This window comes from Perognathus longimembris, chromosome 10 (genome assembly GCF_023159225.1).
Source record: "Perognathus longimembris pacificus isolate PPM17 chromosome 10, ASM2315922v1, whole genome shotgun sequence".
NCBI lineage: Eukaryota > Metazoa > Chordata > Mammalia > Rodentia > Heteromyidae > Perognathus > Perognathus longimembris.
The window spans coordinates 23661730-23679292 of record NC_063170.1 but is presented as its reverse complement, the minus strand read 5'-3'; the positions used below and the strand labels follow the sequence as shown (position 1 = coordinate 23679292).

Sequence of the window (17563 nt, the reverse complement as noted above, 5' to 3'; positions counted from 1 at the left end):
CCCACTAAACTATAACCCAAGTCCTAAGAAAGTTTTTTTTTCATGTTTACATACAAGAGCTTCCAGTAGTAGAAAATTCAGAGAATAGTCTAAAATCAAGTATCAGCTTAACAAAAGGTGTCATCGTAAGGCTTCAGTGGGAGAGTGTACAGATTCTGCTACGCCTTTCTTCTTGTTTTCTATTACTAGGATGGAACCCAGGGCTTCACCCCAGCTAGTCAGGTGTGACAGTGCCAGCCCTCAGTGGAGCTTTTTGATGCAAATGGTGGGCAATCCATCTTCTCGGCTGTAGAATTCACATAATACTGTCTTAGAGGGAGATTAGTGGTTTCTTTGAGACCATTAGTTGTGAAAAGTGAGAAAAGAGAGGGGATGAGAGAAAAGGAAGGGAGGAAGGAAAGGGAAGGGAAGGGAGGGAGGAAAGGAGGAAGATAGAGAGAGAAAGAAAGAAAGAAAGAAAGAAAGAAAGAAAGAAAGAAAGAAAGAAAGAAAGAAAGAAAGAAAGAAAGAAAGAAAAGAAAAGAAAAGAAAGAGAAAGTCAGGCCTTGGTGGCTCACACCTGTAATCCCAGCTATTCAAGAGGCTCAGATCTAAGGATCATGGTTCAAAGCTAGCCCAGGCAGGAAAGTCCATGAGACTCTTATCTCCAGTTAACCACCAGAAAACCCAAAGTGGAACTGTGGCTCAGAGTGTTAGCCTTTAGTGGAAAAAGCTCAGAGACAGTGCCCATGCTCTGAGTTCAAGTCCCATGACCCATGACCAACCAAAAAAGAAGGAAGGATAGGGCAAGAAAGAGGGAAGCGGAAGGGAGGGAGAGAAAGAGGGGTGGAGGAAGGGAGGGAGGGAGGGAGGGAAGGAGGGAGGGAAACAGTGATGGAAATATTAGCAGAGAAGAAAAGAACCCATCCGTACATATTTATGACAAGGGACCAAAACTACTTCTAAGGAACAGCATAACCTTGCTGATCAGACCACCACCTCTCCCAGTCCCCCAAAATAAGTACAATTACCTATAATGATGAGGCTGCACCCTGGAACAAGGGTGATCATCTAAAAGAACCTAGGTTGTTCCTCTCAAGTGATGACAGTGATCACAACTGCTCTGGAGCCTCAGAGAACCAAAACAGAGATAATCACCAACTAGGTCCCACTGAAGCAGTAAATTAGTTTGGACCCAGGGCCTCTCCACAGCATCTTGACCTAGCAAGCTGAAAACAGATGGGACATCTTCCCTGCCTCTCCCTAGCCCCTTCTAGTTTCCATAAACTGCCAGTGACCCTGGGGAGATTTGCAGAAGTAACATGGTTAAGAATTAACAGCCAATCAGAATGTTGTGGGACTCACCCAATAAACTCTTACCTTCCAATACACCTAATTATAATAGGGGCAACCAATGAGAGTACCACTCAGGGTGTAAGAACCCTAAACTCACAACCACAAAGAGACAGAGACACACCTGTTTATTTCTTTCACCTCTGCCCCTAATTCTCCCACTGTTTTTAAACCTATACACTGATGATGACTGCCCTTCCCAAGTTAAAAAAAAAAAACTTTCCCTGCTCTTTAGCATGACCATCTACATATTTGACATGTAGGGGAGAATGGTGGGTGGAATCCCAGGAGTTTGGATCTGGAACCTAAGACTTCAGTTTCATCCTTCTTGTTGTTTTTTACTCTCTCACTTCTACTTTTGGAGATAGGAGCCTTGCTATATTGACGAAGCTAGGCTCAAATGTGTGATCCTCCTGCCTCAGCCTCTTCAGTAGCTGGCATTACAGGGATGTACCACCAAGCCTGGCCTCAATTTTATTGTGTCCCAGGAGTATCTCAAATTCCCTGCCTCCAAAACTCAACCCCTCCCCCATATTTCCTAGGTCAGGCAATGGTCTCTTAGTTGATAGTTATACTCTAGCATGAATACCAGTCCATCCCTTACAAATCATTCCTCACGTTCCATCCCTCCAGAGTCTGTCCTCCCAATAGCTACCTAATGTACAAATCTAAGTTGATCTATGCAAAATTTAGGTTGATCCATACAAATCTAAGTGAATCTACTCAGAACGAAATTCAAACCTCTCAAGCAAAAAGTATGAATTTGCTGGCTTCAATGAACTGTCTAAGAGTAGTGTTAGTTTCTGACTTGACTAGACTTAGTTCATGTAGAGCATATCTCTTCTCTCAGCACCACTCTCCTCTGTGGCTTTATTTTCAGACAGGCCCTCCGCGGTGATGAACAAATTGCCAATAAAAGGTTTCAGGTTTAAATCCTACACTTGTTTTGTTGTTGTTGTTATTTGTGTTTCTGGGTTGTTTATTTTTGGTGTTTGTCTTGTTTTGTTGATGTGTTGTTCTACTTATAAGATTCTAGAAAAGGTAAAGCCAAGCACCCTGAAACCCTAGCTACTCAGGAGGCTGAGATCTGAGGAATCAGAGTTCAAAGCCAGCCTGGTCAGGAAAGTCTCTGAGACTCTTACCTCCTTAAACTACAAAAAAAAAAAAAAAAAAAAAAAAAAAGCCAGAAATGAAGCAGTGGCTCAAGTGGTAGAGCACTAGCCTTGGAAAAAAGAAACTCAGTGACAGCACTGAGGCTTTGAGTTCAAGCCTCAGGACTGGCACAAAAATAAAGAAAGAGAAAAGAAGGAAGGAAAGGAAGGAAGGAAGGAAGGAAGGAAGGAAGGATGGAAGGAAGGAAGGAAGGAAGGAAGGAAGGATGGAAGAAAAGAGCTATAATAATAAAAAGAAGATCAATGATTGCCAAAGAACAAGATAGAGAGAAAAGATTGACTACAAATCAGAATTTCACTAAACTCAAATAAAGACAGATATTTGTTATTAGTTCAATAAAAATTTCAGGAAGCCAAACACTAGTACCTCACACCTAGCTACTCAGAAGGCTGAGATTTGAGGATCACAGTTCAAAGCCAGCCTGGGGAGAAAAGCCCATGAGACTCTTATCTCCAATAACCACCAAAACAGCCAAATGTCGATCTGTGGATCAAGTGGTAGAGTCCTAGCCGTGAGCAAAGAAGTTCAGTGACAGTTCCTAGGCCTTAAGTTCAAGCCCCAGGACAGGCACAAGAAAAATAAATAAATAAACTTTGAGAAAGACTCACATTGAGCTAGTTTAGGTCCCCTCTAGTAACCAACCACTTCAACCAACGATATTGAAAGTATAGTTTTAGACCACAGACATATGAGTTCCACGTGTCAGGTTCTACACACCCAATAAAATGACATGGTAAAAGATAGAGAAAGGAGACTTAATACAAAACAAGGGCAGCCATGGGAACATAATAGCACTTTAGCATCTTCAACTACCTTGGGAGTACAGACTTGAGGGGGGAAGAAGGGGAGTGTTGTTGTTGGGCTTTTGTTTTGTTTTAGAGTGTACTATCCTTGGGGCTTGAACTCAGGGCCTGGACGCCGTTCCAGGGCTTTTGTGCTCAAGGCTAGCACTCTACCACTTGAGCCACAGCTCTACTTCTGGCATTTTTGGTAGTTAATTGGAAATAAGAATCACACAAACTTTCCTGCCTTGGCTGGCTTTGAACCTCCATTCTCAGATTTCAGCCTCCTAAGTAAGTAGGATTATAGGCAAGAGCCACCAGCCAGCAAGCTATAGGTTTAAACAGACAAAGAATTTATGTCAGAGAAGAGAGGTATGCATACTGATTGATCAGGTCAAAATATGGCCTAATTTACCATTATTTCTGTGAGGGTTGTTGTTGTTTGGTCATAGGTCTTGAACTCAGAGCCTGGGTACTCTATCACTTTGAGCCACAGCTCCACTTCTGGTCTTCTGGTGGTTAATTGGAGATAAGTGACTCGTGGACTTTCCTACCCAAGCTGGCTTCGAACCACCATTCTCAGATCTCAGCCTCCATAGTAGTTAGGATTACAGGCATGAACCACCAGTACCTGACTATATGTTGGTCTTCTTATAAATAAGGATTCTTGAGAATCATTTTGTTACAGGTCAGGATAAACAAGTCTTCCTTGCCTGGTATGTGGTCTATCCCCAGGCAGCTCTGTTGTTCCTTAGGGGTAATTTCAATCCCTCTTCATAAAGATGTTATTGTCCTTGACCTTCCTGGATTCCAAGGTGCTTACAAAATGGCTGCAGAGTTAATGGCTTAGAACATAGAGACATCCAAAATGGAGGCAGAGACGGTAAGCTCTTCTCCTGCCACTAGTTAATTCACCAGCCCAGGAGCCAGTTTTCTTCCATGTACCTTTGGGTCCCATACTCCGCTTCCGAAATACACATATTCCAGGGCTCTGAGTGAAGATCAGCTTATTTTACCAAGCATGTGATAATGCCTGGAGTTCAATCCTCAGCATTGTATGGAAGGAAGGAAAGAAGGAAGGAAGGGAGGGAGGGAGGGAGGGAGGGAGGGAGGGAGGGAGGGAGGGAGGGAGGGAGGGAAGGAAGGAAGGAGGAAGGAAGGTTGGTTTGGGGTTGGGGGAGTGGGGGAGAGGGATGTTCTTCCTAGGATTTTAACTCAGTACCTAGGCACTATCCCAGAGCTTTTGTACTCAAGGCTAGGGCTCTACTACTTTGGACTTTTTGGTACTTTAGTGGAGATAAGAGTCTCACAGACTTTCCTGCCCAGCCTGGCTTTAAACTGCAACCCCTAGATCTCAGCCTCCTTAAGTAGCTAGGATTACAGGAGGAAGTTTTTCATTTTTTTTTTCCACAAAAGGATTCTAGATTTCTGAACTTGGGGCTCCTCTAGCCAGGAAAGATCTCTCTATAGAACCCTGTTCTCAGGCTTCAATGTCTTACTAGTATGGCACAGAGTAGTAACACAGAAACTGCTGAATTACTAGATAAAGAGATGAATGGCATGCTGGGCACTGGTGGCTCATGCTTGTAATCCTATCTGAAGGTCACAATTCAAAGCCAGCGTAGACAGGGAAATCCTTGAGACTCATCTCTAATTAACCACCAGGAAACTGGAAGTGGTGCTGTGGCTCAAGTGGTAGAGCACTAGCCTTGAGACGAAGAGCTCAGTGACAACATCCAGGCCCAAAGTTCAGGCCCCACAACCAAAACAAAAACCAAGGTGAATGGCAGCACCAGATACTCAAGCTCTTAATCCTAGCTACTGAGGAGGTTGAGATCGCAGTCCAAAGCCAACCAGGGAAGAAAATTCCCCATTAGACTCATCACCAATTAGCCACTCAAAAACCAGGAGTGGAGCTGTGGTTCAAAGTCGTAGACCTTAAGCAAAATAGCTCAAGGACAGCACTCAGGCCCCTGAGTTCAAGCCCTACAACCAACCACAAAAAAAAATGAAGAAGAAGAAGAAAGGAAGAATAAGCAGTAGAGTAGAAATATGATCGTTGTCGACTTATGAATTAATTTAAAAGTATAAATCTGGCCATGTGTCAACAGCGTACACACACACACACACACACACACACACACACACACACACACACACACACACACACACACACTGGTCCTGGGGCTTGAACTCAGGACCTGGGCTCTCTCTCTGAGCTTTTTCACTCAAGGCCAGTGTTCCACCAGTTTGAGCCACAGCCCACATCTGGTTTTCTGGCCATTAATTGGAGTTAAGAGTCTCATGAAATTTCCTTCCTGGGTTGAATTTGAGAGATCCTCAGATCTCAGCCTCCTGCATAGGTAGGATTGTACAGGCGTGAGCCACCAGCACCCAGACACGGCTCTAATCTTAGACTGAGACCTGGAGGCTGTTAGTTCAAAGCCAGCAAAAACATCAAAGTTCATATTCCATCTCCAGTTAGCCAGCAAAAAGTCAACTGAAAGAATGGCCTATCCTTGAAACATGAAAGCCAAGCAAACATGAGGCCCTGAGTTCAAGCCTCCTTATTGATACCAGATAGCTAGAAAAGCAGGCAGTCAGGGAATATGGGTCTATGCAACATGCAAGTGGAAGAATAAGTTGATAACCCAAAACCTGCCTGACAACAAAATGGGGCTGGGAGTATAAAAGAATAAGAAAATAAGAAGGACAAAAAATAAGGAAATAAGAATGGGACAGTAATTTTTTTTTTCTGGTCCTGGGGCTTGAACTCTGGGCCTGGGCACTGCCCCTGAGCTTTTGTGCCCTAGGTTAGCTCACTACCACTTGAACCACAGCTCCAATTCCTATGTTTGTGGTTATCTGGAGATTAGAGTCTCACAGACTTTTCTGCTCTGGCTGGCTTCAAATTATAATCATCAGATCTCAGCTTCCTATGTAGCTAGGATTACAGGAGCAAGCCACCAGCACCCAGATGGGGCAATAAATTTTTGGTGTCACTATTTTACTGTTGTAAGGTAACTCAGTCAGGAGAAATAGGGAGGCCACATTTTGAGAGGTTGAATTGGGAGTCTTTATTGGAGAGCTGGTGGCTGCAGGTGGATTCTTGTGGCAAAGACCTGCAGCCCCTCGAATACACTGAAAACTGTCAGAAAACTGAGCCATGAGAGCAGGAAAGGAAAGAGCAGAAAAATATCAACAAACCAGATTGACTCCAACAGAGAACTAAAGTGGGACATGGTGACCAGAGGAGAACCAAGAGACAGGAGACATGGGAACATGAGGCTTGGTGTGATGGTGCCTGAGCTGGTCTGGGCCTAAATAGAGTCAGGGTCTGGTGGCTGGATCACAGGAAACTGTAGAGTATCACAAGTTTAAAGCACAGGACTAACAGGTCCAGTAACCTATTGCCCAAGTCCCCACCCTTACCTCTAGGAATTCAGGCATGCCCATCACCTGGGAGGCGGGACTTCCCCTTTCTCCACCATCAAGACAAGATGGCACCAATTAAACCTAATTCCCTATCCACCACATAGACAAAATGGTGCTGGACAGATTCAGTCTCCTTATTATATTACAGGAAACAGAAAGGAGGTCCACCAGTTGGAATGCCGTCCATTCTTTTTTCCATTTAACCCAAAGCCAAGATCTGTAAGAAAGAAGACAGCAAAAGACAGCTGAGTGGGGCTGAAGTGCCATCTTCTTGTGGCACATCTATGCCATATGCCCTTTCTCTGCAATATTTCTTTCCTAATAAGTTTTAGTATCACCTTTACTTATGTTTGTGTCTTGCTCAAAGTCTTCTCATGCCAGATGCAAGAACCAAAGTCAGCTTCCCTACATTTTTAGTAATACATTTGATGCATTGGCTAAGAAGTAAGGAATTAAATATGTCTTCCTCTAACTTGGCTTTACCAAAAAAGTAATAATTAATGCCAATGTATACACACAAACACAATGTAGATATTTGTTGACTCTTATAACTGGAATATCCAAGTTAAATGCTGAAAGGATGGATGGATGGATAGATGGTGGAATGGATGGATGGATGGATAGATGGAGTTATCTAATAAACAAGCATCCTTCTTCAAGTGATCTGGGAAATAAACTAGAATTGTAAGGGAAAAGAAAATTCTTTCCCTAAACAAGTGTAGAGTTGGTGACTCCACCGAAACTTTGTGCAGTAAAGATTAGCTCCAGCTGTAACCCTCCCTGACCCCCACCCAGAGAATGTGCTATACTGTATTCCGAGAAATGTACCTGGTCTTGCGGAACAGCTGCAGGCTAAAGATTGGGAAAGGGCTGTAACCACTGGACCCCACCCGGAATATACCAAACTTTCCAAGAAATGTAATTATCACCTCAGTTCCTAAAAAAAACCGCAGAATATACCTTGACCAGACATCTGCTTCCCGCCTTGTGTAACGGCCCTGACCCAGGTTTAAACTTGTTCCACTGTATATAAACCCTGAGTTTTCTTTACTCGGGGCTCTCAGTTCCTGCAAGTTCTGTGAGCCCTAGCATGCTGGTCCTACAATAAACCCTTTGCTTTTGCATGAGAACGTCTCTTGGTGTCCTCCATTCCGCGGATGCGCTTCTCAACCCTTTCAGAATGACTTCAAAAACAGTCATGCAGCCTCGTTCCACAGGTAGAAGCCATTTTGAAAGAACATAACCCTGACTTTTAGTTGGCATTTGAGGTATTTCTGAATCTCAAGAAAAGATGAATGATATGTACCACTGGTGCATCTAAAATGTCCTTAAAAAGACACTGACTGCTTTTTCCTATCATGGTTAACTTCTTGGCATGGAGTATGCCATATGGCTGCATGTCTACCGTGGCTGAAGTGAGTGAGGGATTTTGTTCTTTTTTGTTATTGTTGTTAATCCTGGGACTTGGGTGCTATCCCTGAGCTCTTTTGCTCAAGGCTAGTGCTCTCCCACTTTGAGTCACAGTGTCACTTCTGGTTTTCTCGTGGTTAATTGGAGATAAGAGTCTCACCAACTTTCCTGCCCAGACTGGCTTTGAATCACAATACTCAGAGCTCAGCCTCCCAAGTAGCTAGGAATAGGAATGGGGCACTGGCACTTGGCAGGAATTTGGTTCTTAAAAGCCTGCAGAGAGGTTGAATTTAATTGAAGCATTTTTCTCCATTATAGTAGAAAGCAAAACAAACCACTACGTTTCTGACCCTTTAAGGCCCTACAGCCTCCTTCCTTTGGTATGAAGCTGGGGAGCTTAGCCACTCAGGAGTCAGAAAAACAAGCCCTGCCCTGCCTTACCAGCAGCTAAGAACTCTTTCTGCAGTCCTCAGTGTAGACATTGTAGGAACCCCCCACCAAGCAGAGTCCTGTTTTGCTGGGTGAATTTCCATTGGGAGGAATAAGAGAACAGAAGTGTATTAAAAAAAAAAAAAAAAAAATGAAGGCAGTTCCCAGAGCCTGGCCCAGCCTAATAAGCTGTAGAAAGAGGCCTCCAACTTCCCGAACCCCAGCTACAAGCCCAGGCCTGTTTCCTGACACACAGTAAGCTCAGCACCCCAGGGACCAACCAGGGCTCCAAGCCAATGAGGCCCTTGCTGTCTAGCTCTTTTCTTGGTAGATGCCAGAAGCAAATGGAACCTTTTATAGTTAAGCTGCAGGCTGAACTACTTTACCTCTTCCGTCTTTCATTCTATTCTACAACAATCACCTATGGGGTCTCAAAATTAAAAAAAAAAAAAAAAATTTAAGGTAGAAAGAAAAGATCCTACTTAACCAGAGAAAGTGTGGTAGGGCATGCTGTGAACCCAGCCAGACAGAAAGACTTCAAGTTTGAGACCAACCTGAACCACACAGCAAGACCAAGACCATGTTTCAAAAAAACAAAAAGTCCTATTCATTTTTCTGGGTTTTTTTCTTTTTTTGACTTGAGAGTCTCTTCTAGTTACTTATTGGTTTTCTCTTCTCTACTCCCTCTTCCTTCCTACTTCTCCCCTTTTCCTTTGCTCCCTTCTTTTCCTCCTCCTGTCTTTTTCCTTTTCCCTCCTCCCACCAAAGTGAAAATAAAAAGTCCTCCAGCCATGCTGTTGTGAATGACTTCAGCCTGCCCACTTCGTCAGCTGTCAACCTGACAAGTTGGTTGTCTACAACTTCCCATAGATAGATATGCATTTTTTTTTTTTTTTTTGCCAGTCCTGGGGCTTGGACTCAAGGCCTGAGCACTGTCCCTGGCTTCTTTTTGCTCAAGGCTAGCACTCTGCTACTTGAGTCACAGCACCACTTCTGGCCATTTTCTATATATGTGGTGCTGGGGAATTGAACCCAGGGCCTCATGTTTACGGGGCAAGCACTCTTGCCACTAGGCCATATCCCCAGCCCCTAAAATAGTTCCACCAGCTGGGAACCAAGCTTTCAACACATGGCCCTTTTTAGGGGACACCTTATATCCAAACCACAAGGTTGGCCCCTGTCCACCTATCAGTGCAACACACTGAGGCCACTGAGGCAGATCCCAGCACTTTGCACCAACATGGAATCCAGGAGATTCTTTTTTTTTTTTTTTTTTTTTTTTGGCCAGTCCTGGGCCTTGGACTCAGGGCCTGAGCACTGTCCCAGGCTTCTTCCCGCTCAAGGCTAGCACTCTGCCACCTGAGCCACAGCGCCCCTTCTGGCCGTTTTCCATATATGTGGTGCTAGGGAATCGAACTGAGAGCTTCATTTGTAGGAGACAAGCACTCTTGCCACTAGGCCATATTCCCAGCCCCATAATTTTTTTTTTTTTTGGCCAGTCCTGGGCCTTGGACTCAGGGCCTGAGCACTGTCCCTGGCTTCCTTTTGCTCAAGGCTAGCACTCTGCCACTTGAGCCACAGAGCCACTTCTGGCCGTTTTCTGTATATGTGGTGCTGGGGAATCGAACCCAGGGCCTCATGTGTACGAGGCAAGCTCTCTTGCCACTAGGCCATATCGCCAGCCCCCCAGCCCCATAAATTTTTAAAAATGCTTCCAGATGGGAGCCATTGACTGATACCTGTAATCCTACATACATAGAAGGCGGAGGTCTGGAGGCTCTCCATTTGAGGCCATCCTGGCCAGAAAAGTTTGAAAGACTCCAAAATAACCAGCAAAAAACAAGATTGGAAGCATCGCTCAAGTGGTACACCACCAGCTGAGCCAGCAAGTAAGCAAGTGCAAGGCCCTGAGTTCAAACCCTGGTATCAGAAAGGAAAAAAAAAAGAGTTCACTACTTTAAAGCATAGGCTCTAAAGGAACTTGGATTTCTGCTGTTTATTCATGAGGAATACCCTCCTAAGAGTACTCTGGTAAAGGCTAGGGATAGAGGGAGTGAAAGTTGTGGAAATATATTGCATACATATATGGAAATGTCACAACAAATCCCCTTACACAGTATATGGTAATATGATAGACAGAGATAAATAGATGAGTAGATAGATAGATAGATTCTCAGTCTTTCTTTTAGCATAAGGAAGATATCTCTGCTGGTTCAAAGATCAATAAAATGAAATTCAGTTTCCAAGCACTATAAGACAGAATAAATTAAAAGACTGAGAAGAAAAATTAAGTTCTTAAAAATCTCTTATTACTAAAGGTATGTGTGTGTGCGCGTGCGCGCGCATGTGTGTGTGTACCAGTACTGAGGCTTGAACTCAGGGCCTCACTCTCTTGACTTTTTTTCTTCAAGGCTGGTGCTCTATCACTTGAGCCACAGCTCCAGTTCTTCTTTGTGGTGGCTAATTGGAGATAAGTGTCTAACATTTTCTGATCTGGTTGGCCTTAGATCTCAGCTTCCTGATTAGCTGGGATTATAGGCTAGAGCCATTGGCTCTAGGCCTAAAATATTTTTTTTCTTGTTATCCCCAAATCCTAAGACGTTTGCATGACTGAGTGTAAGCATTCTGTCAATAGTGATTTTTTAAAGACCACTCTAAAAGTCCATAAATTCATAGGTTAAACAGCTGGAGTTCAAATCTGCATAGCCTGTGCTGCCCAGTGAAATCTTGTCTCAGAAATACTAACAAAAATGCAAATCTGGTGCTCACTTCAGCAGCACATATACTAAAGTGGGAACAATACAGACAAGATCAGCATGGCCTGTGCACAAGGGTGACATACAAAATTCATGAAGCATTCCATATTTTTTTCAATTAAAAAATTTTAGTGGGGGGCTGGGGATATGGCCTAGTGGCAAGAGTGCCTGCCGCGGATACACGAGGCCCTGGGTTCAATTCCCCAGCACCACATATACAGAAAACGGCCAGAAGCGGCGCTGTGGCTCAAGTGGCCGAGTGCTAGCCTTGAGCGGGAAGAAGCCAGGGACAGTGCTCAGGCCCTGAGTCCAAGGCCCAGGACTGGCCAAAAAAAAACAAAAACAAACAAACAAAAAAATTTTAGTGGGCTGGGGATATAGCCTAGTGGCAAGAGTGCCTGCCTCGGATATACGAGGCCCTAGGTTCAATTCCCCAGCACCACATATACAGAAAACGGCCAGAAGCGGCGCTGTGGCTCAAGTGGCAGAGTGCTAGCCTTGAGCGGGAAGAAGCCAGGGACAGCGCTCAGGCCCTGAGTCCAAGGCCCAGGACTGGCCAAAAAAAAACAAAAACAAACAAACAAAAAAATTTTAAATGCAAATCTGGGCCCTGCTCTGAAGTGGCTGGCTGTAGTCAGTTATTAAATTACTTCATTCGTAAAAGACAGTTGAGAGAAAGAGAAACTTTGAAATATGGATAAAATGCAGTGGCACAACACATGGCCAATAAAATACATCCTATCATGATCTCTCTCTCTCTCTCTCTCTCTCTCTCTCTCTTTCCAGGCCTAAGGCTTGAACTCAGGGCCTGGGCACTGTCCCTGAGCTTCTTCTTTACCACTTGAGCCACAACTCCACTTCCTACTTTTTCTGTGTATGTAGAACTGTGTATGAGGAATTGAACTCAGGGCTTCATGCATGCTAGGCAAGCATTCTACCACTGTAACATTCCCAGCCTATCATGGCAGTTCTTGTTCCTATAGTGCCTTGGGGTCCTGCTCAAATGCTTCTTCCCATAATGCCCTAGGTCCCCCGCTCAATGAATGAAAAGAACCCAGGTGGTACTTGCAGGAGCAACCTAGCAATCAGCACAAAGCCTAGGGCAGAGGTCACAGGAGAAACTCCGTACCATAAAAGCCATGATGGCTCTGTTTTACCTTAAATACTTTAAATACTCCCCAGCCCCCTCCCCAACCCTCCCACACAGGTCCTGGGGCTTGAACTGAGGCCTGGGTACTGTCTGAGCTTCTTTGTGTTCAAAGCTCTACCACTTGAGCCACAACACCACTTCAGGATTTTTCTGAGTAGTTTATCAGAGATAGGAGTCGCACAGAAGCCAGCCCAAACTGGCTTCAAACTGAGATCCTCATATCTACGCCTCCTGAGTAGCTAGGATTATAGGCATAAACCACCAGTGCCCAGCTTCTTTTAAATCTTTATTGAGAAAATGAATCCATTCTCCTAGATCCTATCACAGAAATTGTGCCAGTTACATCAAGCCATCCCTGGCACGGGCAGAATTGCACCCACCCTTCCCTGCCAATCCTCTAATCACACATCCCCACACTGTCTTTCAAATGTGTACTGTCATCATTTATTTGTAAACATGTCTACTTGATTTCAAATGAAAATGCTTTGGGATTGCATTAAAAACAAAACACATTGGAAGCCAGGGAAGAAAGGCTGACAGATACATTAGTAAACAGTGAACTCGTTTTTGAAGGCTGGATACAGATAGCTCAGAACGCTAGAGGGTCCAAACTGACACTGGTGACAGAAGAGACACTGGAACTTTAGTGAGGGATTTTCTTCTGGAGTTTTAACCAGGAACTAGAATCCCTCTTCATTCCTCCCAACTTGCTGGGTGACGGTAGCCTGCTGCCTTGCATTTGCGAGAGCACCATTTGATCCTGATCATGCTCATAATTCATTAACAAGACTGCAAGTTAAATATTAAATTATTCATGTAAATACAAACCCTTCCTGTCAAGGATATTGGCTATGCAGCCAGCTGTTGAAAACAAATAAATAAAAAGGTAAAGAAAGAGACTGAAGGGGGATTCCCCAGGTAGCAGTGTCATAGCCCCAGAGCCTCCAGAACTGAGGAGACTGGGGCAGGTGAGTCTCTCTGTGCAGTCTGCTGCTTACAGGCTTGTCCCTTTTTACATGCCGTGGGAAAGGCCCAAGATAGTGATGACATTTTCTGTCATCTCTGCCTGATGCTGGGGAAACAGGGTACCTTCCAGCCTTGTCTTCTGCGCAATGCCAAAGTTCAAGGTCTGTGGAAGGTCAGTCCAGGGGTTTAAACAGCCCGGAGGATTTCTCTTCAGAGCAGAATCAGGATGAGGGCGGTGTCAGGCTTCACAGGTAAAGGTGGTTGAAGGCCCTGAAGAAAAGCAGCTCAGCTCTTCTGCTCAGGAGCTCCCTCCTTCAGCGAAGCGTCCTTGTGATCTGCAGCCTCTATGCCAGCCTCTGGCTTAGGTTCCTCTCCCTCAGGCTGGTCTCCAGGCTTCTGGTACTCTTCTACCACCTCCGTGCTCTTGCTGGAGTGACAGCCCATCTCAACGAGATGTGGAGGGCCAATGCTCTCCAACCTTCTGAAAGGAAGAAGGTCTGTGTGGCAGATCCTCAGACACAAGAGCTACATAACCCTTCCCTAGACCACTGTTGAAAACAGTTGGCTTCTATGGCAACGAGACACACACACACACACACACACACACACACACACACACACACACAGAAGCCCTGTGGGGTTGGCAGGATTGGCCTGCTGCCTTCCCAGCTAACCTAGCTAGTTCTAGGCTCTGTGCCCCATTCTTTCCACTGGAGGGATTCCCTTTTGTTTGGCCTTTAGCGTCATCCCTACCTAGTTACCACTAAACACCAGCTAGCACTTTCACCAGTGAAAAAGGTGTTACTATACAATCTGGGGGGGACTCTGACCCCCTGCTTAGAGGTCATTCAAGCTACCCTAGAATGCCAGCTCCACCCAGCATCCAACAATAGAGAATTCTAAAACAATTGGGTCCCCAGGTTACCCCAACAAGTCATTGAAAGAATGAACAGGTGATATTATTCCCAGCCAAATACAAAGCCCATTCTTTATATAGCTCACAACCTGGAGAGGTGGTCAGACTATTTAATCATCATTTCAAAAATGCAGACGTTGAAACAGAGATACTAATTATTTTTTAATGCCAGTCTGGGGCTTGAACTCAGGGCCTAGGCATTGCCCCAGAACTTCTTTTGCTAAAGGCTGGCACTCTAGCACTTGATCCACAGTGCTACTTCTGGCTTTTTCTGTGTATGTGGTACTCAGGAATTGAACCCAGGGCTCCATGCATGCTAGGCAAGCACTCTACCACTATGCCACATTCCCATCCCCAGAGATACTAATTTATCTAAGGTAGTTGTTAAGTGAGCCTGGCTGTGGTGGCTCACCCCTGTAATCCTAGCTACTTCGGAGGCTGAGATTTGAGGATCAAGGTTCAAAGCCAGCCCAGGCAGGAAAATCCATGAGATTCTGATCTCCAATTAAGCACCAAAAAGCAGGAAGTGGAGCTGTAGCTCAAGTGGTCAAATGATAGCCTTGAGCAAAAGAGCTCAAGGGCAGCACCAGGCCCTGAGTTTAAGCCCCAGTACTGGGAAAATAATAATAATAACACAAACAACAACAATAATAATAATTTGAAAAGTCAGGAAATAGCAGAGCTGGGATTTGAACCCAATATCAGCTTCCACTTTTTTTTTCTCTTTCTTTCCTTTATAGGTACTGAGGATCGAACTCGGGACCTCCAGCAGACACTCTCCCACTTGAGCCACACCTTCAGCCCCTTTCTGCCTGACTTATTTTCTAGGACTCATTTTATATCCAGGCCAGCCTAGGCTGTAATCCTCCTATTTGTGTTTCCTGTCTTTAGGGAACACAAGGGTGAGCCACTGCTTTCATTTCCCTAAGAGGCAGATAATCCTGACTGTGAAGCCAGAAGAACAACCTGAGAGGTTTGTGAAGATAGAGAACAAAACCTCCTGGTTCTTTCCTGACCCCCTTGCGCATGTGTACAACTGTTAAGGTTGACCTGGGCTCTGGTTCTTATACATCCTCAGATACCTCACACAAAGCCTCTTGGCTACTCCTCACCCCCATAGGAGGAAGGACAATTAATCCCTCTTTAGAGTTGAAATCATCAAGCCCAAAGTGGTTAGGTTAGCTGCTTAGGGTTCAAGGTCATGAACCTAGTAAATCAGCCAGGCTCAGCAGCCAGACCAAGAGTTGCTGACCCCAGAGCCTATGATCACCTTACACCACATATCCCCCTCCCTGAACCTGCACTTTCAGGGATGTGATCTAGAAATCCAGCACCAGTGGCACAGGCTTGTAATTCTAGCTGCTTAGGAGGCTGAGACCTGAGGATCATGATTTAAAGCCAGCCCCAGCCTGGACATATATATCCATAAGATTCTTATTTCTAGTAAACTACCAACAAACTGGAAGTGGAGCTATGGCTCAAGTGGTAGAGTGCCAGCCTTGAGCAAAAAATAAATAAAATGAGGGACAGACAGCCTGTGCCCAAGCCCTGAGTCAAATCCCAAAACTGGCACTTGCATGTGTGCACACACACACACACAAGAAAAGAATATGATAAAACTCCCTATAAATCACCTTTGCTTGAGCCAGCTTCTTGCCAAGTAGGCTTAGCAAAGTGACAATTAGGGAAATAATAGGGTGCTGCTTGTTTACATTTGTCACACAAATGCCAAAGTACACTTTGAGGGGTTGACAGGGTGGAAGAGAGAGGCACCATTTACCTCCAGCTCAGAAGCCATAATTAAGGCAAACCCTCACTTGGAAATTGGCATCTTAGGCCAACAGCCCTCAGTGAAGCCTCCATATTAATTATATTCAGCCCAAGAGACAGGCAGCAGGAGCATTGGAGCCAGGTGAGAAATGCTCAGATAGGGCTTGGACCAGTTAGAGGCCTGGTCAGCAAGAACAGACCATAGGCCCTCTGCCAAACATCATGGCCAGAAATCTTGGCTGGCCTAGATATTCAGGACTGGTTATATAATCTGTGGGGCTCAGTATAAAATAAAAATGTGAACCCTTCTTGCTTTCCAAAGATTCTTGAGAATATCAAGACCATGACAGTAGAACTTCACTAATCTATGTATCTATTTATTTTTGAAAACAGAAGACATTTTATTTTATACAGTTTGGAGCTCCGTACTACTTATATTTTAGTATAATTTCTTTGTGTTGTTGTTTCTTTTGGTCAGTCATGGGGCTTGAATTCAGGGCTTAGGCACTGTCCCTGAGTTTTTTGGCTTAAGGCTAGTGCTCTACTACTTTGGGCCACAGCTCGATTTCCAGTTTTCTGGTAATTAATTTGGAGGTAAGAGTCTCATGGACTTTCCTGTCCAAGGCTGGCTTGGAACTGTGATGCTCAGATCTCAGCCTCCTGAGTAGCTATGATTATAGGCATAAGTCACCAGCACCTGGCTTTAATGGAATTTCTCTCTCTCTCTCTCTCTCTGTGTGTGTGTGTGTGTGTGTGTGTGTGTGTGTGTGTGTGTATCTGTGTGTTGGTTCTGAGGCTTAAACTCAGGGACAAGGTATTGTCCCTTAACTTTTCTTTTTGCTCAAGGCTAGTAGTCTATCATTTTAGCCACAGCTCCATTTCTACCTCTTTTATTTTATTTATTATTTACTTTTATATTTGCTGGTCCTGGGCTTGAACTCAGGGACAAGGCACTGTCCCTTAGCATTTGTTTGTTTGTTTTGTTCAAGTATAGCACTCTACCACGTGAGCCACAGCTCTACTTCCAGTTTTTTCTGTGATTAATTCAAGATGAGAGTCTCATGGATTTTCCTGCCCAGGCTGGCTTCGAGCCATGAGCCTCACATCTTACCTTCCTGAGTAGCTAGGATTATAGGTAATGAGCCACTAGTATTGGGCTAGTTTAAGTTTCTTGACAGATAGGAATTTGTAGTATTTTTGGACTAATACTTTAAGTCTGTGTTCATTGTGTTTGAGTTGTATGGGAGGTGAGCACTTGTAATGATTTCTTGACCTAATTGCACTTTAACACATCATACAACAATAATGAAAGTGTCAGGATAGTTCTAGATATGATGGTAACCCATGCTCTATGTTAGATAATTTGCAGTTAAAATATTAATTGAAATTCAGATCATGACTGAACATATAACAGCATTAGAACAGAACATTTATTAAAGGTTGA

The 17563-nt window shown here is 44.4% G+C and overlaps 1 protein-coding gene and 1 non-coding gene across 2 annotated transcripts; one reads left to right on the top strand and one right to left on the bottom strand.

The window, feature by feature from the left end:
- The first annotated feature begins 11322 nt into the window (after nt 1-11322).
- Nucleotides 11323-11430, top strand: LOC125358929. The gene has a single exon (XR_007212447.1). It is a non-coding gene; the product is annotated as a U6 spliceosomal RNA (small nuclear RNA).
- A 2288-nt stretch (nt 11431-13718) lies between these two features.
- Nucleotides 13719-13877, bottom strand: LOC125358464. Its single transcript, XM_048355616.1, has one exon. It carries the CDS (start codon nt 13875-13877, stop codon nt 13719-13721), a length of 159 nt encoding a protein of 52 aa, XP_048211573.1.
- Between the last annotated feature and the right edge of the window lie 3686 nt (nt 13878-17563).